The 22,508-nt window shown below is 46.2% G+C and overlaps 1 protein-coding gene across 1 annotated transcript in view; it reads right to left on the reverse strand.

Moving 5' to 3' along the window:
- The window catches only part of LOC131572448 (runt-related transcription factor 1-like), a 33,655-nt gene that overhangs the window by 5,543 nt on the left and 5,604 nt on the right, over positions 1–22,508 (reverse strand). Inside the window, exons 2-3 of the mRNA XM_058825628.1 lie at positions 20,845–21,001; positions 5,903–6,047 (exon numbers count right to left, since the gene is read on the reverse strand). Coding sequence (XP_058681611.1) covers positions 5,903–6,047; positions 20,845–21,001 — 302 coding nt within the window. The remainder of the gene's footprint in view (positions 1–5,902; positions 6,048–20,844; positions 21,002–22,508) is intronic.

A 22,508-nucleotide genomic window follows, 5' to 3' on the forward strand; every position in this document is an offset into this window, starting at 1 on the left:
AACACTGCACTGACCTGAGGGGCTGGAGAAGCTTCCAGAATGGAATGACAGAGCTGGGATTGTGAGTGTGCAGTTTGAACAGAAGTGTGTGATATCACAGGGTGGGAAACTCAGAGTTTCAGGGTTTAGAATACAGGGATAGATAGAAAGCAAGATGGAATTTTGGGGTGGAGGCTGCTCCTTCTTCTCCACCTCCTTCTCCATGGGTTTGGGTGGTTTTGTGTCATTGGATAAAAAAGTCCCCATTGTGGGCACGGGTGGTTGGGTATTGGGTTAAAAGTGGAAATAATTGAGGTGTCATTTCTCAATTGGACAGTTTATCCTTCAAAGGCCTTGGAGAGAGAGACAGGGCTCCATTTTTAGTTTGTTGGAGTGAAGCGCTGCAGAGCTCAGGGTTTGTGAGATTGCAAGAGATAAGAACTGATAAACATCTGAGCGCCAACAAGAAATCCCCTCTCACACATTTAATCCCAACCTTGGCAAAAAAAAAAGAAGATAAAACCCAACACCATCCCTGCATTTACTCCTGGCATTTGCAAAAGAGCAGGAATAACACTCGGCACCTTCGGGAGACCTCAGCTGATGGTGTTGGCCTTGGCAGCAGTGAAAACTCTGCCTGGCAGCAGCTGCAGCATCTTTATCTCAGCAGGGACTCAGGATCAGGGACCTCTGGGGTCAGCCAGAGACACCGGGGACACCACCCCCGAGAGGGGAACCAGGAATTGCTGGGAGGAAATTGAGGCTCTTCCTCCCTCGCCCTCATTTCACCACCTGGCCCCAGCCCCAGCGAGGAATTTCTTCCCTTGCACACAATTTCATTGTTGGCTTCAGTTAGGCCTATAAATAAGGCTAAATTTCAATTAAATGTAAAAATGAAATAGAAATAGGTCTAGAAATATGGCCAAATTATCAAAAGAAATTTCAACAGAAATGTGAAAATGAAATAGAAATACGTCTATAAATAAGGCCAAACTTCAATAGAAATGTAAAAATTCAATAGAAATAACTCTATAAATATGGCCAAATTTCAGTAGAAATGTAAAAATTCAATAGAAACAGGTCTAGAAATATGGCCAAATTTCCAAAGAAATTTCAATAGAAATGTGAAAATTAAATAGAAATAGTTCTATAAATAAGGCCAAAATTCAATAGAAATGTAAAAATTAAATAGAAACAGGTCTAGAAATATGGCCAAATTTCAAAAGAAATTTCAATAGAAATGTGAAAATTAAATAGAAATAGCTCCATAAATAAGGCCAAATTTCAATAGGAATTTCTATAGAAAGGTAAATAGAATGTTAAATAGAATATTAAATACAAGTGTAAAAATTCAATAGAAATAACTCTATAAATATGGCCAAATTTCAATAGAAATGTAAAAATTAAATAGAAACAGGTCTAGAAATATGGCCAAATTTCAAAAGAAATTTCAATAGAAATGTGAAAATTAAATAGAAATAGTTATATAAGTAAGGCCAAATTTCAATAGAAATTTCCATAGAAAGGTAAATAGAATGTTAAATAGAATATTAAATACAAATGTAAAAATGAAATAGAAATAACTCTATAAATATGGCCAAATTTCAGTAGAAATGTAAAAATGAAATAGAAATAGGTCTAGAAATATGGCCAAATTTCAAAAGAAATTTCAATACAAATGTGAAAATTAAATAGAAATAGCTCCATAAATAAGGCCAAATTTCAATAGGAATTTCCATAGAAAGGTAAATAGAATGTTAAATAGAATATTAAATACAAATGTAAAAATTCAATAGAAATAACTCTATAAATATGGCCAAATTTCAGTAGAAATGTAAAAATGAAATAGAAATAGGTCTAGAAATATGGCCAAATTTCAATAAAAATTTCAATAGAAGTGTGAAAATGAAATAGAAATAGTTCTATAAATAAGGCCAAATTTCAAAAGGAATTTCTATAGAAAGGTAAATAACATGTTAAATAGAATATTAAATACAAATGTAAAAATGAAATAGAAATAGGTCTATAAATAAGGCCAAATTTCAGTAGAAATGTAAAAATGAAATAGAAATAGGTCTAGAAATATGGCCAAATTTCAATAAAAATTTCAATAGAAGTGTGAAAATGAAATAGAAATAGTTCTATAAATAAGGCCAAATTTCAAAAGGAATTTCTATAGAAAGGTAAATAGAATGTTAAATAGAATATTAAATACAAATGTAAAAATGAAATAGAAATAGCTCTATAAACGGGATTAAATTTCAGTAGAAATTTCAGTAGGAATTTCAATAGAAATGTAAATAGGATATTAAATAGAAATGTAAAAAATTAAATAGAAATGGCTCTATAAATAAGGCTAAATGTAAATAGAAATTTTAATAGAAATGTAAATAGGATATTAAATAGAAATGTAAACATGAAATAGAAATAGCTGTATAAGCAAGGGTAAATTTCAGTAGAAATTTCAATAGAAATATCAGAAGAAATTTCAATAGAAGTGTAAATAGAATATTAAATAGAAATGTAAAATGAACTGGGATCTTCTTTCTTTCCGAAATAAAATTCTCTGTAACACTAAATACAACACCTAGACCATTAAAACAGAGAGAGAATTTTAAAATCTACTTTATTTACTGGACTAATCTGCACTATTTTGTACTGGACTAATCTGCACTATTTCCATCTGATTTCCAGTTTAGGGTTTGACACCTGCTGCTTTGCCAGAACACAGAATTAATTCATTGTGTCAGAAGGTTCTGGAGAAGTTCCTAGATAGAAAATAAATGCAGGAGAAACCCCAACAATAGTGAAGTGCAGTGAAATATGACCATAATTCCAGTCTCTAAAACCAGAATAAAGAAGAAGAGGAAGAAATCCACAAGGATTCTCCAGTCCAGCACTCAAGTGAACGGTCTGGACAGGGATGTTCCTCCTTTCCAGAATGTAGTTCACTGTATGACTAAATACAACACCTAGACACTAAAACAGAGAGAATATTAAAAATATATACTTTATTTACTGGACTAGTCTGCAATATTTCCATCTTGCTTCCAATTTAGTTTTTGTTTTTGTTTTTTTTTGTCAACTGCTGTGCTAGAACACAGCATCAATTCAGTTCTTTAGGAAGTTCTGGAGAGGTTTCTATATAGAAAATAAATGCAGGAAAAACCCCAACAACAACGGAGCAAAACGTTGCCATAATTCCACTCTACAAGACCAGAATAAAGTAGAAGAGGGACCTGATTTTGTTTTTTTTTTTTTTTTTTAATATTTTTTCCAGAACAGACTTAACCAAGCCCACGTGGGGGAGTGCCATGGGCTGGCAGAGCAGGAGGACACTTGGGTGACACTTGTGCTCGTGAACCACATCCTGGTTAACCACAGCCCCGTGAACCACAAACCTGGGTCACTGCTGCTCACCACAATCCCACCTGGCTTCTGTTCCCTGATCCTTCTGTCCCCTCTCCATCCAGCCTGACTGAGTGGCTTTGTCCTTCCTGGATTATTCATCGTTTATGGGGCTGGTTAACGAAGGTTGGATGGAGGGATTGGGAGTTTAACGTGGGGTTTGTGGCTGGTCCTGGTTTGGGATGACAGCAGGGCCGTAAACATCTCCTGGGTTTTATGTGTCATGATACAAATTTTATTTCCAACGACACAATAATACACCCGGGGTGTCTGCACACACGGATTGCCCAAAACTGAGTCAGGCACAGAGGACCTGACCTCGCTGGTGACTGGAAAAAGGGACCAAAAACCCACAAAAGTCATCCTGAAACTCTGGCCTTGGGTTCTTGGATTCTTGGGCTCTTGACTCCCTTGTTTGGGTGCCTCCAAAAGTCACACTGAAAGTGTCACAGCAGTGACAGAAACCAGCACCGTGAGCTAACATCAAATTCTGAGAGCCTCTGGGTTCAACATTCCCATAAATTGATGGAAAACCACCCAGAAATCAGCACAGGGCTGTGTGGATGGAAGCCAATTGTTCTGGGGTCATTCTGGGAGCCTCCGATGAGGATGAAAGGGGTTTTGGGGTGCAAGAGCCACTTCAGACCCCATTTCTCCCTACAACTATCCCTGGTGGCTCCTGGTACAGGGCCCTGATGGGCACAAGGATGGAAATCCCCAAAGGTGGGACAGGGTTTGACTTTGGAAACCCTTCCCACGGACATCAAGGTCTCAAATGTGTGAGGGCACAGCCCAGGATTCACTGCTCCCATCAGCTCTTCCCTCCAAACCAGGCCAGGAAAAATCCCTTGGGAATGTTTGTTATTGCAAGAGGTGCAAGGTCAGAGCCCTTCCAGAAAAAGCAGTGATGGGAACAGGAGCAGTCCTGGCTGGAATACAAAGCTGAGGCTGGAAATATCACCTGGACACTCTCTTGGGGGGGTTGGTAGAGACTGGACTTCAAAAATGCCTTCAAGTGTCACTGATTTGGGAGCTGAAGTCATGGAATTCCAGAATCCCCAGGGCTGGCAAAGCCCTGCCAGCCCATGCAGTGCCAGCTGTGCCCCATGGGCACCTTGTCCCCAGCCCAGAGCACTCAGTGCCACCTCCAGGGGACACCTGCAGGGATGGACACTCCACCACCTCAGATGGATTCTGAGTTGTCCCCACATTTATAGGATTGCTCAGGAGGTCCCTTGAGACTGGGCAAAACTGAGAGAACTTCAGAGGAGAACAAAGCACGAAGTTCAAGAGGGAACGGCCTCAGGCTGGGCCAGGGCAGGCTCAGCTGGGACAGCAGCAGCAATTTGCCCATGGAAAGGGAGCTCAGGCCTTGGCAGGGGCTGCCCAGGGAGCTTTGCAGTGCCCATCCCTGCAGGTGTGCCCTGGAGGTGGCACTGAGTGCTCTGGGCTGGGGACAGGGTGGGCACAGCCGGCACTGCATGGGCTGGCAGGGCTGTGCCAACCCCAGGGATTCCATGAAAAGGGAAGGAGACATTTCACAGAATTCCCAGAATCCCAGAATCCCTGGGTTGGAAGAGACCTCCAAGACCATCGAGTCCAAGGCAGCCCCAACTGAACCCTGGCCCCCAGTGCCACCTCCAGGCTTTGTGAAACAAACCCATTTCAGGGGAGGGAAACCCATCCCTGGGTGTTTGTGCCCAGGGCTGTCTCCAGCATCCACCTCCCCCTGCCCTGGCCAGCAGGAGCTGCAGGTGGATGAGGCCAGGAGCACAAATCACCCCAGCTGGGCATCTGGAGGTGCCCAAGGAGCACCTGGAGGTGGCACTGAGCGCTCTGGGCTGGGCACAAGGTGCCCACGGGGCACAGCTGGCACTCCGTGGGCTGGCAGGGCTTTGCCAGCCCCGGGGATTCTGGAATTCTCTGATATTGTCCCTTCAACCCAGGCCTCTCCACGATTCCATGATCAGCCTCCAGGATCAAAGCCTCTGCCCGTTCCCTGTGCTGAAATGCAGGACTTTGGAGCTCCATTCCAGGTCCAGCCCCCTCCAGCAGGATCCCAGGGGTCTCCAGGAGCTCCCTGCAGAGCTCCAGAGGGAGCAGGAGGCTCGCGAGGCCCCGGGAATGTCCGGGAGGAACCAAGGGCATGTCGCAGACATTTCTCCACAGAAATCCTTTCTTTCAGATTTCTGCGTCTTTGGGAGGCCAGAGGCCCCCGAAGAGAAGGTAAACAATTATTATCAGCTGCTGGGGAATGCAACAGGAACACCTTGATTGGCTCATTTTCTATGTTTATAATCAAGAGCCAATCACCAGTTCAAGCCAGGGGACTGAGTCCTTGGCCACAACTTTGTTGTAGATTCTTTCTATCTCAGCTTAGCTAGCTGCTCTGCAAAACCTCTCTCTATATTCTATTAGTATAGTAATAATGTATTATATATAATATATTAATAAATTCAGCCTTCTGATTCAAGAAACAAGATTCACCGTCTCTCTCTCACCAGCAGCGACCCACACAGGACGCTGTAATAAGGGCAGGACACGAATCCTGGGTGACACCACGGTCACATGAAGCTCCTGTGTCCTGCCTGAGTCACCCCTGGGCGCCGTCACCACCAGCTGGGGCTGCGGCGGGGGAGGAACACTTCTCATAAAAGTGGCTGCGTGGGCAGAGGGAGAAGGGAGTGAGAAATGTTGGGAAAACAGACAGAATCTCTAATTAATCTCTGATTAATCTCTAATCTGCAGATGTACTGCAGATTTGTGCAGTAAATAAATAAAAGTGTTTTAAAAGTAAAGTATATTTTTAATTTCTCTCTCAGTTTTAGTGGTCTAGGTGTTGTATTTAGTATTTAGTGTGTTTAGTGATACAGGGAATTATATTTTGGAAAGAAGGAAGATCCCTGTCCAGATCCTAGATCCATGTCCTTGAACCTCTCTATTTTTAATATTCTATTTTGATCCTTTGAAAAAGCCACTGAATCCAGGGATGAAGGGTCATCCCACTGGGAACAGGAAAAAATGGAGTGGAACCTTCAGAAATTTGGCTGTGGAGAGGGAGAGGGAGAAAAAGGCAAAGAGATGAGGTTGGTGTCATCACTGCCTTTTACTTTTGGGCTTTGTTCTATAAACCTTTGTGCCATTAAATTTGGTTTGGTGGTTTGGGTTTTTTTTTAATTTTTCTTCTAAAAAAATCATTACAGTAAATTATTAAAGAAAAAGAAGGAGAAAAAGAAGAAGGAAAGCAGCCAAGAATGTCTGTGCTGACAAGGACAAAAGACATAGGAGGAAAACTATGAAATGTAAGGCCCAAATGCAACTCAAATGACATTAGAGACGTTTCTATTCTATTAGGGAGAGAATTCCAGGTTCTAGGAAGAAGCAGGATGATTTTATTTCAGAGGTTTTTATCCATTTTCTACCTTTTAGCCCCTTTGTATCACTATTAAACCACACTAAATGATCGATTTCCCCCATTTTTCTGGCTCCTCCCAGCATCTCCCCGGCTCTCTGCACTGAAGCATCTCCAGGATGCCATCCACACATCCCATATCCATTCCCAAACGTCACCTCCCAGACACTGGGGCTGTTTTTTTTGCTGGTTCTTATCTCTGAGCCCTCCAAATCAGATCAATAAGTTGAGGAGGGCTGAAATCACTTTACTCTTCATGAACTAACAGCTGCTCATCCTGGGAGTAAAAAGGTTTTTTTTGCAGGTGTTCAAAGCCTGCACAAGGCAAAATTCTGTGCTCAGGTGGCGGCTTTTTTTTCTGCAGCCACCAGTGAGTTTGGCACAGAATAAAACTTTGCCTCTCATGTTTGATTTGGTGCTGTTTCATCAGAAGAAAAAAAGAAAAACAAAAAAAAAATTACAAAACTGCAGCTGAAGCAAGAGGCGTAACAAAAAAAAAAAAAAAAGAACATGATTTGTTTACCAGCAGCACCACAGATGCCACTGGATTTAAATATGAAATAAAGCTGTTATTCACCTCAGCTCTAGAGGATTTGTAAATTTGTAAATTGTCACCACCGCAGGCCAACGGTCCAAGCACCCAAATGACGCTGGTGGCCCCAAAAAAAATCCACCAGGGAGAGCTTGGAGCTTTTTCCAGGGCCTAAAGGAGCTCCAAAACAGCTGGAGAGGGACTGGGGCCAAGGGATGGAGGGGCAGGAGTGGTTTGGGATGGAGGAGGGCAGGCTTGGGTGGGATTTTGGGAAGGAATTCCTCCCTGTGAGAGGGGGGCACAGAAAAGTTGTGGCTGTTCCATCCCTGGCAGTGCCCAAGGCCAGCTTGGAGCCCCCTGGGACAGTGGCAGATGTCCCTGGGTGATTCTGAAGGTCCTTCCCAACCCAAAGCATTCCATAACTCCAAGAGAATGTATCAGTCATGGGGGAAATGGAGCTGTTTGTGGATTTTATGGGGTTTTTTTTCAGGTTTAAGCACATGAAATTTGGGAAATCCAGCCCCTTCCCTCCTGCCAAAGCAGGACAAGCCTGACCTTGGGAGCATTTCAGTGGCAGATGGGACAGTGGCCGATGTCCCTGGGTGATTCTGAAGGTCCTTCCCAACCCAAACCATTCCCTGACTCCAAGAGAAGTGAATCAGTCCCGGGGGAAATGGAGCTGTTTGGGTATTTTTATGGGTTTTTTTTCAGGTTTAAGCACATGAAATTTGGGAGATTCACCTCCATAGCAGGATAAACCTGACCTTGGGAGCATTTCAGTGGCAGATGGGACAGTGGCCGATGTCCCTGGGTGATTCTGAAGGTCCTTCCCAACCCAAACCATTCCCTGACTCCAAGAGAAGTGAATCAGTCCCGGGGGAAATGGAGCTGTTTGAGGATTTTATGGGTTTTTTTCAGGTTTAAGCACGTGTCAAACTGGAAATTTGGGAAATCCACCTCCTGCCAAAGCAGGACAAACCTGACCTTGGGAGCATTTCTCACTCCAGGAAGTTCTCTCAGTGTTTACACAGCAGCTCCTTCCCCAGATGAAATCTCCAGCACTCTAAATCAATAAAGGTTTTGTTCTGGATTTCTATGGGGCCAAAAAGGGTCCTGCTGCAAACTGGAGCTCACAGAAATATTGGATTTTTTTTTTTTTAATTAAGATGGAAAAGCAGCTCATTCCTGCAAGGACATGGTTGATCCTGGCTTTTCCCTTTTCCTTTCCTCTCCAACTCCCAAATCCTGAATTTTTTTCCACAATAATGCTGGAAAGTCAGGGACATGGCTGGTTCTGGATTTTCCATTTGCTTTTCCTTCCCAACTCCCAAATCCTGAATTTTTTTTCCACGATAAAGCTGGAAAAGCAGCTCATCCCTGCAGGGTTATGGCTGGTGCTGGCTTTTACCTTTTCCTTTCCTCTCCAACTCCCAAATCCTGATTTTTTTCACAATATTTGTGAGAAAGCAGCTCATTCCTGCAAGGACATGGCTGGTTCTGGATTTTCCATTTCCTTTTCCTTCCCAACTCCCAAATCCTGAATTTTTTTTTCCACAATAAAGCTGGAAAAGCAGCTCATTCTTGCAGGAACATGGCTGATCCTGGCTTTTCCCCTTCCCTTTCCTCCCCAGCTCTGTGCAGCACCCACACCCCAGACATGCCCTTCACACTCTTTTCCTCCCGTTCTCCACATTTTTTTTCCTGGCCAAAAATTCCAATTTTGGCCTGGAAAGCAGCAGAGATGCTGTGGCATTGCCAGAAGGTTTTGTCTTGGGGTGGAATCCTTTCAATTCTTTTGGTGAAATCAAAGTAACAGCGCTCAGCCAAAATGAACCAATTATTTTGGCACTTTTAACCTCAGGCAACACAGGAATTACATTGAGCAACCCAAATTACATCACTGAAATCAAGTAAGAGAGACATTGCCAGGCTCAGCAGGCACCCAGATTGAATTTGAATTTATCTGGGTGATAAGGGAAGTCCCTGTCACTCTTAGGGAGATTTTCCCTGATCATTTGCTTCTTTCAGAAGTCAAAAATATCATCCTGAGCTGCAGACATAAAATATTGACTCAGGCAGATGTGGGAGCTGCTGCTGCTCTTGGTGTTATTTTCCATTTTTTTGTTATTTCTGTTATTTGTTTGTTGTTTTCCCGTGGTTTGCTATTATTTTAATTATATTATATTTTAATTATATTATTTATATATTACTTAATTATATTATATATTTAATTATATTTCCATTTGTTTAATTTCCATCATTTTCAAATCAATACAACCCAGGCCCTGAGTTTTGCTGCTACCTGGGATTTCAGTTCCTTGGAGGAGAGGTGAAAAGGCTCCCAAAGAATGTTTGGGAGGAGTCTCATGGAGATGCAGGTTCCATGGAAAGAGGAAAATGAGAAAAATCAGCATGGGCAGGAGGCTGGGGCCGCTACCTGGGGATGAAAAGGCTCTGGGGAATCCTCAGAGGAGTTTTAAGTGGATGCCAGGATACCAAAAAAAGCACAAATATCTTGGGAAGCTCCCCTGGAGGAGTCTGGGGCTGCTCCCTGAAATCTCAGCTCCCTCAAGGAGGTGGGAGGTTGGTTCTAAAATCACTTTTCCCCTTTTTTCTTGTGCTGCAGCGGCACCAACAATCCAACCCTTCCCTCAGAGAAAGGATGGGATGAGCACCCAGCATGCCAAAAGGGGTCAGTGCCAATTCCAAACCACATTTCTGCCCCAGTGCTGCTTTTTGTCCCTCCCTGGAGCGGGCAGCACCTTCAGCATCTCCCGTGGAGCCCTCAGGAGCTGCCCCAGGCACAGCAGGCTGGGAAACCTTGCAGGGGTGGCACTGAGCTCACTAAAACAGCCACAGTTTTTCTGTCTGTGGGGTTTTTTGTGGGGGGAGGGAGATGTTTACACTGAAATTTGACAATTTGCGTGCAGCCAGTTTCACTTCTGTGCTGCTGAGGGGTTTCACTTCCCCGGGCCGTGGGCTGGGGTGGTGACACCATCCTTCCCTGCCAGCCTGGCACGTGTGGAAAAGGTGGCACCTGATGGCACTCCTGTCCTCCAGCAGCTTGGATTTGATGGGGAGTCCTTGGAAAAGTTCATGGATTTCATGTAGAACAGGAGCTTTACAGCTGGATTCCTGTTCTCCCTCTCTCAGGCTGCTGCTTCTGCCACCTTGGTGTGAATTCTCCTGTCAATGTGCCCGAGCAGAGAGGCCACAAAAGCTCAGTTTGTGCTTAGAGAATGAAAATATGTGCATGGGTAGGAAATGGTTGTGGCCATTGATCAGGGAGGAGCTGAAGTAGGGAAATACCTGAGAATCTGGGAGAGGTTGGAAATAAAAGAGGCCATAGAACAGCGGAGGCCTCTGAGGGCAGCGTGTCCTGCAACAGAATCCCAGAATGGTTTGGGGGTGGAGGAACCTTAAAAGTCATCTCATTCCACCCCTGCCATGGCAAGGACACCTTGCACTGTCCCAGGGTGCTCCAACCCGGTGTCCAACCTGGCCTTGGGCACTGCCAGGGATCCAGGGGCACCCTGTGCCAGGGCCTGCCCGCCCTCCCAGAGAGGAAATTGTTCCTAATATCTGATCTAAACCTGGAATTTTTCAGTGTGGAGCCATTCCCTGGGTGCTGTCCCTGCATCCCCTGGCAATTGTCTCTCTCCAGCTTTCCTGGGGCTCCTCCAGGCCCTGCAAGGCCACCCTGAGCTCAGCCCAAAGCTTCTCCTGTGCAGGTGAACAATGCCAGCTGTGCCAGCCTTTCCTGCCAGCAGAGCTGCTCCATCCCTCTGCCCATCCTGGAGCCTCCTCTGGGCTCTGCAGCAGCTCCAGCTCCTCCCTGGCTGGGGCAGCTCTGCAGCTGGGAAATCACCCGAGGGACACAAAAGCCACCCAAGGGGGACACCCAGGAGCTGACACAGCCACGAGTCACCTCTGGCAACCCCAAACACCAACCCCAGGAGTGCCCTGGGTGCTGATGGCCAATTCCAGAGTGGGTTTTGAGCTCTGGGAGGAATTTGGCTGCCAGGAGCCTCATTTGTGGCTCAGCACTCTGAGCTCCCGTGGAAATCCCAGCTTTGGGGCTTTGTGGTGGCTCCTGTGCACCAGAGTAACACAGCCTCTGCTGAATGGGCTTTTTTATCTTCAAAAACAACCCCAGTGACCTGCTGGAGCTGAATTTTTGGGGTGGGATGCTGCCTGAGACTGCAAGCCTGCAGATCAAGTTTCCAAAATGGATTAAAACATGAAATGCACGGAGCAGGGAGAGGGGAAGGAAGAACATGGAATGGAAAGGCCAAGCAGCCTCTACCTCTAAGTGGAGCAGTAACCAGCAGAAAATTCTGATGAATTTGGGTGGGGACAATAATTACAGCCCAGCAGGAATGAAGGGCTTGGGGTGCCTGGCCCCTGCACAAGTGGCAGCACAAGGAGATTTCAGCTGCAGCCCTTAGAAACTACAATTGCTATTAAAATATCTGAAGGCTTGAATTAGAGATACTCAGTTTCCACAAAAATCATGGTTGAACACACATTTGGACAGAGTGGAGTTAATTTTTTCCCTCAAAAATGGCTCTAAATGGAAGTTTCTGATCCTTCTGTGCATGAGCTCCCCAAAACCTGAATCTTTGCTTTCAAGCTGTGACATAAAATAAATATCAGGGAATTTTGGGGTTTTTTTCCTCTCAAAATAATTTTTGTTTTAAATGAAGTGCTCTTCTGGGGCAGAGCTGGGGCTGCCAGTGGAGTGCTCAGAAATGAGCTGACCTCCACAAAGTGCATCCCACAAACTGTCCTGGCTGCTGTGTCACTGCTGAGGAGTTCAGGGAAAGGGAAAAACAGGAAGAGCAGGTGGAAAGGACAGTTCAGGATGAAATGGCTCCACTGCAAAGCTTCTCCCACCTTCTCACTGAAAATGCATCCTTGAGCTTAATGATAGTCCTGAGCCCAGCTTTAATTTCAGACCATTCATCAGCTTTTTTGAGGTAGAAATTATCCCCCAGACTTTATAGGGATGACAGAGACACGGGGAGGTTAAGGCCCAGGTTCACGAGCAGATTTATCCCTCTGAAGTGGGATTAAATCCCAAATTACACCCCTCAGCCCTCCCCTTCCCCCAGCCCAGGGGGATTTCTGGAGAAATCCCTGAAAAACACCCCCAAAGCCTTGAGACCTCAGCCCAGGCCCTCAGAGGGGGCAGCTTGACCTGCAGCCTCTGTCCCCTCCACTCTTCTCCAAGGAATGGGGCGAGACAATTTCCAGGGGATGGAGGGACAGGACACAGGGAATGGCTTCAGACTGAGAGCAGGAAAGCTTCTACTGGATATCAGGAAGGAATTGTTTCCTGTGATGGAAATGAGGGGCTGGGATGGAACTCCCAGAGCAGCTGCGGCTGCCCCTGGATCCCTGGCAGTGCCCAAGGCCAGGCTGGACACTGGGGCAGTGGGAGGTGTCCCTGCCATGGCAGGGGTGGCACTGGGTGATCCCTAAAACCCCTCCCAACCCAAACCACTCTGGGATTCTGGGATTCTCTGGCTGCTTTTCTGTCTGAACCTGTGATTCCTTCTCCCCTCTGAGCACTTTTCTCACCCTTTGCCCAATCCTCACACCGGGCAAACCTCGTGCCGTGGCTGTTGTGGGTTTGGCCCATCCCACTGATGGCCTGGTGAACTTGGGAAAATCCCTTGGAGACCTGGATTGTGCCTCAGTGTCTCTCACATTTGCGGATCCAGGAGCCAGGGAATGGCTCCCAGTGCCACAGGGCAGGGCTGGATGGGATCTTGGCAATGAGGAATTGTTCCCTGGCAGGGTGGGGATGCCCAGAGCAGCTGTGGCTACTCCTGGATCCCTGGAAGTGTCCAAGGCCAGGCTGGATGTGATTCTGAACAACTTGGGATAGGGAAAAGTGTCCCTGCCCATGACTGTAGGGTGGGAATGAGATGATCTTTATGGTCCATTTTTCCACACCCCATTCCATGGTTCCATGGCAGGAGCTGGGAACAAACCCAGGGCACGGCTGCAGGCAGAGGCTGCAGCTGCAGGGAGCAGGGAAGGATTCCCTGGAAGAGCAACAACGTCCTGTCTGAGCAGGAAAGGCAAGGAACCCTTCCACCACCAACAGGGCTGTTCCTGCAGTGAGGAGTTCAGAGAGTCACAGAATTCCCAGAATCCCAGAATGACCAGGTTGGAAGAGACCTTCAGGACCATCGAGTCCAGCCCAGCCCCAACTGAACCCTGGCCCCCAGTGCCACATCCAGGCTTTGTTAAACACACCCAGGCATGGGGACTCCACCACCTCCCCGGGCAGCCATTCCAGAACTTTCTCACCCTGGCTGCAAAAACCTTTTCCCTGCTCTCCAGCCTGTATTTCCCCTGGTGCAGCTCGAGGCTGTGTGCTCTGGGTGTGTCAGTGCTGCTGGAGCAAGAGCCCAGCCCCAGGTGAGCACAGGCACCTTTCAGGAGCTGTGCAGAGTGATGGGGGCAGCCCTGACTTGCACCTGAAGCAGATCAATCCCAACCTGAGCATCCCCCCAGGAGCTCTCTGAGCGCAGCAGCTGCCCTGGGGCTGTTTGCTCAGAGCTGACGTGCTTGGAGCAGGGAGTCTCTGTGCTGTCCTCCCACTAATGCAGCTCCCATCGATCCCAGGGCTTGGAAAAGCCCCGGGGTCACTCGATGGATATCTGGGAGGGGGATAACGCTGCCATTACCGACCTGGAAGCTGCCAACTTCCAACTCTGTGGCCTTGGAGGTGAGCAGGGTTTTGTGCACTAAGTCCAGCCCGTGGAAAATTTGTGGCTTTGCCAGAGCTTTTCCTTCAGTTCCTGCCTAAATTTCAGGGAACTGATGTGAACGCACAGCTCCAAGCACCGCCCTGCTGGAGAGCTCTGATGGCACGGAGCCCTCCAGGCAGCTCCTTCCCTCTCCAGAACCTCCTCCCCACACACCTTCAGTGGAAAAGGCAACAGGAATTCAGGAATTTAGGAATTTAGGATCCTTCCTTGCATCCTTTTCTGAGCCCCAGACCTGCCCTGGTGCTAAAGGTTTGCACAGAATTCTCACCCTGTGCCCAGAGGCTGCAGCTCTCCAAGGGGACTCCCAGAAATATCACCCAGAGATGAATGGAATAATGAATTGGAGGGGCTGGGAAAACTCTGTGGACATAATATGGTGGGGGGAACATTGGGGAGCAGGATGGGGGTAAAAAAGGTGGAGAGATGCAGTGTTAAGATAATAAAAAATTATTTTAAAATATGTTTTTGTTACTTTTTCCTGCTCCTAAAGGGTTTTTGGAAGGGAACAGAGACTGATTCAGCCGGATGAGGGTTTATGCACATGACTGTGCTGGAAGAGACTCTCCTGACAGTGATTGTGAGCCACTGATTTGCAGCATCCTCAGTCCTGCTCAAGTTCTATGGCCAGCCCTAAGCCTGATTTATCTCCCAGCAGGATTTTATTTTGGTGACAAAATAGCAGCTCTTATTGGAGTTGAGATATGGGGACACACACACCCACAAAAATCAGAATATTTTGACCAGAACTCCAGGAGTTCTGATGGATGGCACCAAAAAACCAAACAGCAAAATAAAAACCAATTTGAAAACAAATATAAAACCAACAAGAGAAAAGCTTCAGGGCAAACAGATCTCTTGAAACTATGTAACCTTTTCATCTAGAGAGGTACTTTGTTTTCCCTAAACAACATTATGGGAAGCCCTTTTATCAGGGAAAAAAAAGAAAGAAAATTTGGGAAAACGCTCCGAGCGTGGCGTCTGCCTCATCCTCGCCGCTCCAAAAATGTGCAAGCGGGGCTGAGCAGAACCAAAAAATAGATTTATTGTTATTGGACTGAGGGCAGTGGTTCAGCACTTGGCATGGCCCCTGTTTACAGCAGGAATGCTCCCGGAGACAGGAAACTCTCCGAGCCCTCTGCCGTTATTTTTCTGCTGTTGACGCGTTCGGAGCGGGAGTTTATTCGCCCCGATGAAATTTTTAGTAGCGAGGCAGAGAGGGGTTTTTGGGAGCTGGCAGAGCCATTGTAGGCATGCTCAGCCTCGTCCCATGGGGTGGTTTTTGGGAGGGCAAGCCCTGTGAGGAGCAGCATCATCCATGGGGTTAATTCCACAGCTGTGGATTCCCAGATCCGGCTGCCCAGAGCGAGGGAGCTCCTTGAGCACTGGGAAAAGCTTCTCCTCTCCTTTCCTCCTGGCACTGAGGTTTACAGCCCTTTGGAGGGCTGGGTTTGCTGCTCATCCTCATCCCTCAGGATGGGTTTTGGGAGTCCAACCCCCACACAGAGCAGCATCATCCATGGGGCTAATTCATACACCCCTGGCTGCTCAGAGCAAGCCCGAGGCAGTTTGGGCACTGGGAAAGGATTTTCCTCTCTTCTCCTGCCACCACATCCCTGCTGAGGTTTTTATCCCTTTGGAGGGCTGGGTTTGCTGCTCATCCTCATCCCTCAGGATGTTTTTTGGGAGTCCAAGCCCTGTGAGGAGCAGCATCATCCATGGAGTTAATTCCACAATTGGAAACTCATACCCCTGGCTGCTTGGAGCAAATGTGCCCAAGGGACCCTGGGCACTGGGAGAGGCTTTTCCTCTCCCTTCTCCTGCCATCACATCCCTGCCAAGGGCCAACCCAGATGGTATTTGGGAGTCCAGCCCCTGTGAGGAGCAGCATCATCCACGGGGTTAATTCCATAACTGGAGATTTGCACAACCCAAGCTGCTCAGAGCAAGCCTAAGGCACCTTGGGCACTGGGAAAGGATTTTCCTCTCCTTCCTTCCCTCCTTCCATTACTTCCCTGCCAAGGTTTCCATCCCCTTGCAGGGCTGGGTTTGCTGCTTAGCCTCAGTGGGATTGCACAGAAATCTTGGCTCAAATTAATGATGCAACCAAGCCACCCTAAATCACTTCAAAAGAAATGCATCACTCCTGGCCGCTGGTTTTTAGGGGAAAATTCACCATTCAGAACAGAATGGAGGGAGAAGAGTCCTTGGAGAAGAGTCATGGAAGCACAAAGAGCCTCTAACACACGCCCAGGGCACCTCCCCTTCCTTTCACTGAGTCATGGAATCATGGAATGGTTTGGAATTGGAGGCAACAATAAAGCTCATCCAGTTCCCTTGGCAGTGACACCTTCCACTGCCCCAGTGTCCAGCCTGGCCTTGGGCACTGCCAGGGCTCCAGGGGCAGCCCCAGATGCTCTGGGAGATCCATCCCAGCCCCTGCCCACCCTCAGGAGGAAGAATTTCTTCCCAATATCCAAAGAAAATTCCCATTCCCCTCCACTGGCTGTAGCATCCTTCAAATGCCACATCCTTATCAATCCAAACTCCAAATAAATATTTGATTTTAAACTCGATCAATTGACCCTTTTTCTCCTGTTGATTGCTGATGGATTTCTCCTGTTTTCATCCCATCTGGCAAACTCTGCTTGTTGTGACTCCAGGATCTGATCCCACGTCCCCTGCAGCATTCCAAAGGCTTGGATCAGAACCTGGACGCCTGCTTAATACTGGTTTTACGACCCTGCTGAAGGGCAGCATCCTCTGTTTTGCACATACTTTTATAATTTTGAGTGCATTTCAGTCAAAAAAATAAAATCCATTTCAACCAAGTGCTCAAATAACACAGCCTGTACAGAAGGAGCAAAATTCTGGCTTGGGAAGACCAATAAAAATAATTGGATTTGGCATCCTGGCCAGTAATTTTTGGAGTTTGAGTATTTTTGAGGTTTTTGTCTTAGAGTGATTTTTTTTTTCCCTGGGAATGATATCCAGAAGGAAGAGTCCTGAGGGCAGAAATTGTGCTTGGTAAAATCTCTCGTGTTCTACAAAGCTACACCTGCTTTGGCTCCGTGGAAATTGAAAAATGCCACAACATTTACTCCAGTTCCTCTAATCCTGAGGAAATTTCTGCATGGATTTAATTTTCCATCCTTTCCAAGGTGCAGTTTTTAAAACTCTCCTGGAGCTGCAACTCTCAGGTTTAGATTGAGATCTCTTGCAGCAAGCCAAGACGCTTCTCCATTAGCTACTCTTAGGATAACCCATTAATAATCATTTTCATCTGGAAAACATGCTTATTTGTTGGGATTTTTGGAATCTTACATCCTCCAAAGAAGATAGGAACCGGGATTAATGATTCCATGAGGAAAATATGTCGTGTTCCCCAAGCCACAGAGCTTTCCCTCTCCAAAATAACTATTTATTTTTCATTTTAGCCAATGAACTTCTACAATGTCAGGCTTTTTGCATCAGATCCATTTCATCAGAGTGACCTAAACTGGTTCTTTATCCCCTAAAAAAACAGGGATACGTTGCAGCAGGAGCAATTGGAAGCACGGAATGTTTGCGAACGGAGGGCGAAAAATCAGGATTAATTTTGTTTTAAGCAGGTAATCAGGCCGAGGGGGGAGGCTGAGATTGGCTGGAGTTTTAAAAGGACATTTTTCTTCCCGAAATGACTCCCGAGCCAGACGGGCAGGTTTGCCCAGCAGCATTCTCCAGCTGAGCGCTGAGGAATCGGAGCCTTGGATCCCGGCCAAATCCAATGGAAATCCCTTTGGATGAGGAAGAAAAAAGCCAAATTGCTTTTCTACCACATCTCCGGGTTTTGGTTGACCTGTGACAGTCTCACTTCTATTTTTGGTGTGAAGAAAACCGAATGTTTTGGGTTTTTAGCTCTAAGCAAGGCTGAGCAGCACGGGGCAAACTCTGGGTGCTGGGCACGGAACAAGGCTGAAACTTTGGCTGATATTTGGTGCTAAATATTGATGAGGGAAAATCAGCCCCCAGATCACGGAGGATTCACTGTGACCCTCCCAAAACCAGGAGGAAAACATGGAAAATAATCTTTGATACAGACTGTCTTGCTGCATTCCATGGAAGAAATTGAAATTATTTATGAAGTGTGTCAAGAATGGGAATTTCCTCCTCAGAAGGGACAGAGCTGTGGCTGCTGAGGGGATTTTAATGGGGATTCTGACGATCACCACTCAAAACCACTCCTGATTCTCCATCAGGGATTTCAAGCAAGGATTTTAAATCCCCTGAGGGACACAAGAAGCCTCCACCGTGGCCTGAACCGAGGTGAACTCTCAGTCCCTGCTCGCACAACGCCCCTGGCACCGCATTATCACCGGTGGCAGTGAGCTGATCCCAGCTCAAATATTCCACGGCAAACAAAGTCGGGGTTCATTTTCCTGCAGCCAAGTATCAAAGGCAGCAGTGCCCTTTGAAGCAGCCACCTTCTGCTGCAGGCTTTGTGCAAATGCCGCAGAACAGCAGCTCCCAAATCCCACACAAAGGCAAACAATCCCCACCTTTGGAAAACAATCCCCTGGCGGAGGAGTAAACAAAAGCATCCATTAGTCACCACCCCAAAGATGGGCAGGTGAGGATGTTGAACCTGGGAGCCTGACTAAGAGCACGCAGCGTTCCCAAATCCCTGCACTTAAAGGATCCTCAGCACCTGGCTCTGGATAGCACACCTGGAAAGCCCAGGTTGGTGTGTGAGCGGCTGAAGGAGCAGGGCAAGGGTTCCCTGCTCCCAAGAAATAGGTTCTGCTGTGTCCCAGCTGCTGGATTTTGACCTTGAGGCTCCCCCAGTTGCCTGCTATGATTTCCAGCCTCATTACCATGGCCAGGAACTGAGCTACAGGTTTGTTTTTATGAGCTTCTCCAGCACTCTGCCAGCTATTCATTTGAATCTTCTAAACAGTCAGCTCTGAATCATAATGCAAATTCCATTTACTGAAAAGGTGGTACCTTTAATATTCCAAATGACCACGTTTAATGACTGATACTTTTAGACATTACAGCATCTCTCATGTTTTCAGTAAATGGATATAATTTGCTCTGCATTACCCTATTATTATTCCTCGCTGGCATTACAAGGCGACGTTCTCAGCTGCGGGTGTTTTCCATTTGAAGGCGGCCCAAACAACACAATTTGAGAGGCAGCTGCCTCTGTACCCTCAGCTAAAAACGCTGCAGGACCCAGAGGAAAACTGGATGGGGATTTTATTCCTAAAATGTGTTTAGTGCTCCGTCAGGGCCGCGCTGCTGCGGCGTTGTGGCGCTGTTTGTGTTGGAGGGGTGTCCACGGGTGCTTTTCACTTCAAAGGAGAGGAAAGGCTGTTGTGTATAATCAGGAGAACTTCCTCGCTCTCCAGCCTGACACATCTCCCATTTGGAATAAAAGCCAGAAGTGGGTCAGCTTTGGGACTCTCCTGAAAATCAGGAATCCCCGTGTGGAACCAGGTCACGGCTCGGGTGTCACATGGGAACAGAGGGAGGGGAAAGTGGTGAGGAAGGGGCAGCAGTCCCTGACTTCTGAGGGCACAGAAGTGACCAGAGCACAGATTGTTCCAAAATGAGACCTCCTGAAGTTCAAGAGGTGCTGCCCTATCACTAAATTGTCCTGGAATAATGCCAGAATACCGCAATGCCCCATTACAGTTTTGAAGACAAATTAAAGAAAAAGAAAATACATAACAAAACACCACCTGAATTCACACTGGAAATGTGACAGATTTTCATCCCTGACCTTAAAAAAAAAGAGAGAGGCTGCTCCTTCTCCTGAGCTTTTTCTGAGCCCCAACTCGCTGGCTTCTCTTTAGGGGTTTGACCCAACCTCCCTGAAGTCTCCTCACCATTCCATTAGTTTATTTTAGTGCTTCTCGTGGAATTGATGTGATTTAGGATTAGGGAGTGAAGTTTTAAAGGATATTCTGCTGATTACTTTGGGATGAAACTTTGTGCACCTGCCCACTCACAGGCAGCATGTCAGGTGCTATTTGCAGCTTCCTAATATTTTAATGTAGTCCACTCTAAGTCAGCTTCAACTCTTATTTGTTATTTATGCTCCAAAAGCCTTTTTATTTCTACCAGTAACTACTGGTTATGGCAGAAATAAATCAGATTTTGAAACCCTCTGTCCTGCCTGGTCTCTCCATATTGTGGGAGACATCAAGTGCCGTGACTGTTGAATTGTGAGAGGAAACAAGGTCAGAGAAAGAGCCTTCAACAGGTCAGGAACCTGTGGAATTTTTAGATCTAAGTGTGAATTATTTGTATGTTTAGTCTGTATTTTGAACTCTCTCTGTTGCAAAAATCAGTTTTTGCAGAGAGTGCTGGGGAGCCCCGAGATGACCACAAGCTGAAAATTCTCATTTCACACTGAAAATCTGCCACTCAAACCTAACCACGGGTAACATCGTGCTGCCTAAATTAGCAAGGATGGCTTCCAGAGTCAAAATATCACTCTCTGGGTGGCTTTTGATATTTTGTTTCCCAACGGGATTTCACCGCTTAAAAATCAGCGGGACGCGGGAAACCGGGCGGAAACGCGGAAACCCGTCCCGCGCCTTTGGAATGGAACTGTGCTGGCTTTTCCAGCGTTCCCTGGTGGATAACAACTCCCAGCTCCTGTCCAGGGGCAGGAGATGGAGATGGAGATGGAGATGGAGATGGAGATGGAGATGGAGATGGAGATGGAGATGGAGCCCACGTACCTCTGCCGCTCCTGCCCACGAAGCGCAGGTCGTTGAAGCGCGCCACCTGGTTCTTCATGGCGGCCGTGGCGTTGCGCAGCTCCGCCGAGTAATTCTCGTCATTCCCGGCCATCACCGTCACCAGGGTCCCGTCGGGGACATCCCCCAGGGCCACCACCTGCGTCGGCAAGAGCAGAACCCTCAGTTTGCTTTGTTTCATTGAGAGGTCAAAGCAGGGAGAAGAAGCTGCGGTGAAAATCTGGGTGGGCCAAGCGGGTGTTGGGAATCATTCCCGATCTGCCGGGATGGGAATTCTCTTCTTCCCCCCAAAGTGTTATTCTCTTTGTTATTCTCTAATCAAGGATTTTCGATTTGATTACAGAAATTGAGCTCTGAAATTATAAATTCCACAGCTGCACGCTGCTAAATGGTAGCGTGGTGGTCGATTTGTTGCTGCACTGAAGTGTTTTCCTACCTGGATAAAAAAATTCTTCTCCCCTGGAGAAGAATTTAAAGAAGTTCTTAAAAAACCCTACAAAACCTGGATGCATCCAACATCTCATAGACAAAAAAACAGGGAAAAGGGAAAATCAGGGCATTCCCCCGCCATGCAAATATTGAATTTCAGGGAATTTATGCCAGGATTTTGAACTTTCACAAAGTTTCTCAGGGGTCTAGGGCCAGTTGTCTCTGACAGAAATATTTTAAATCTTTCAAATGCCAACTTTGGTGACAAAAAATGGGAAGGAAAATCTTAAAAATTCTTCTCCCCTGGAGAAGAATTTCCAGGAGAACTCCAGGAAATTCCTGGAGAACCAAAGCTCTTAAGATACTGAGTTTTAAAAATATCATTATATTACCATAACTTGTATTCTTTAAAATATCATTATATTACCATAACTTATATTCTTTAAAATGCACTTTTTTTTTACTCCTCATCGTAGATTTCTACCATTTTAAACCTGATTTTTCCCAGTGGTTGGACAGAAATTTTTCCTCCTTGATGCACCTCTGAAACACCCAGCAGGATGTGAAATGAAAAAAATGCTCTGAGATGAAAAATACAGAAAATGAGCTTTCAAAAGTCTCTGAAATTGTCAATAAATAAATTCAAGTAGCAGCGCTCGATGGTTTGATTTATATCAGGAGCTCTTAACAGAGCTGCCCAAGCAGAAATCCAGAGCAAGGCCGTGGAAAATCAGGCCTCAATCAAATGTTTAATCCCAATTTACTGAACAATTTCTTTCTTTCCTTCAGGAGCATAAAGCAAATAATTTTCAGGCCTCGCCCTTGAGTGGATGGATGGAAATCATGACCTGAACTAAGGACTTTTCCCTTTCCCCAAAATATTTGTGCTCCTTGGTGCCAAAATCCATCAAACCTTTGGGAACACAGGATTCGCTGGGATTTTGATGAGAAATATAAAGATTTCTGTACTTTAAGATTCTGATTTTTTTTTTAACTGTTCACACTGGTTTAATGATGAAAAATTTAATTTTTCTTGTAGCTCCTTGAATTCCCCAACCAAATTCAACCTGCTGGAACTCCACGGACATCTGAGATCTCTCTCCGCGTCCTCTGCCAAAATTCAGGGCTTGAATTATTTTGGCTGATTTTCTTTAGAACCCATTGCTGTTTCCCCAATTCCACGGCACTACCACCACAGAAACGCCCCCAAACCCCCA

Source organism: Ammospiza caudacuta, chromosome 2 (assembly GCF_027887145.1).
Source record: "Ammospiza caudacuta isolate bAmmCau1 chromosome 2, bAmmCau1.pri, whole genome shotgun sequence".
NCBI lineage: Eukaryota > Metazoa > Chordata > Aves > Passeriformes > Passerellidae > Ammospiza > Ammospiza caudacuta.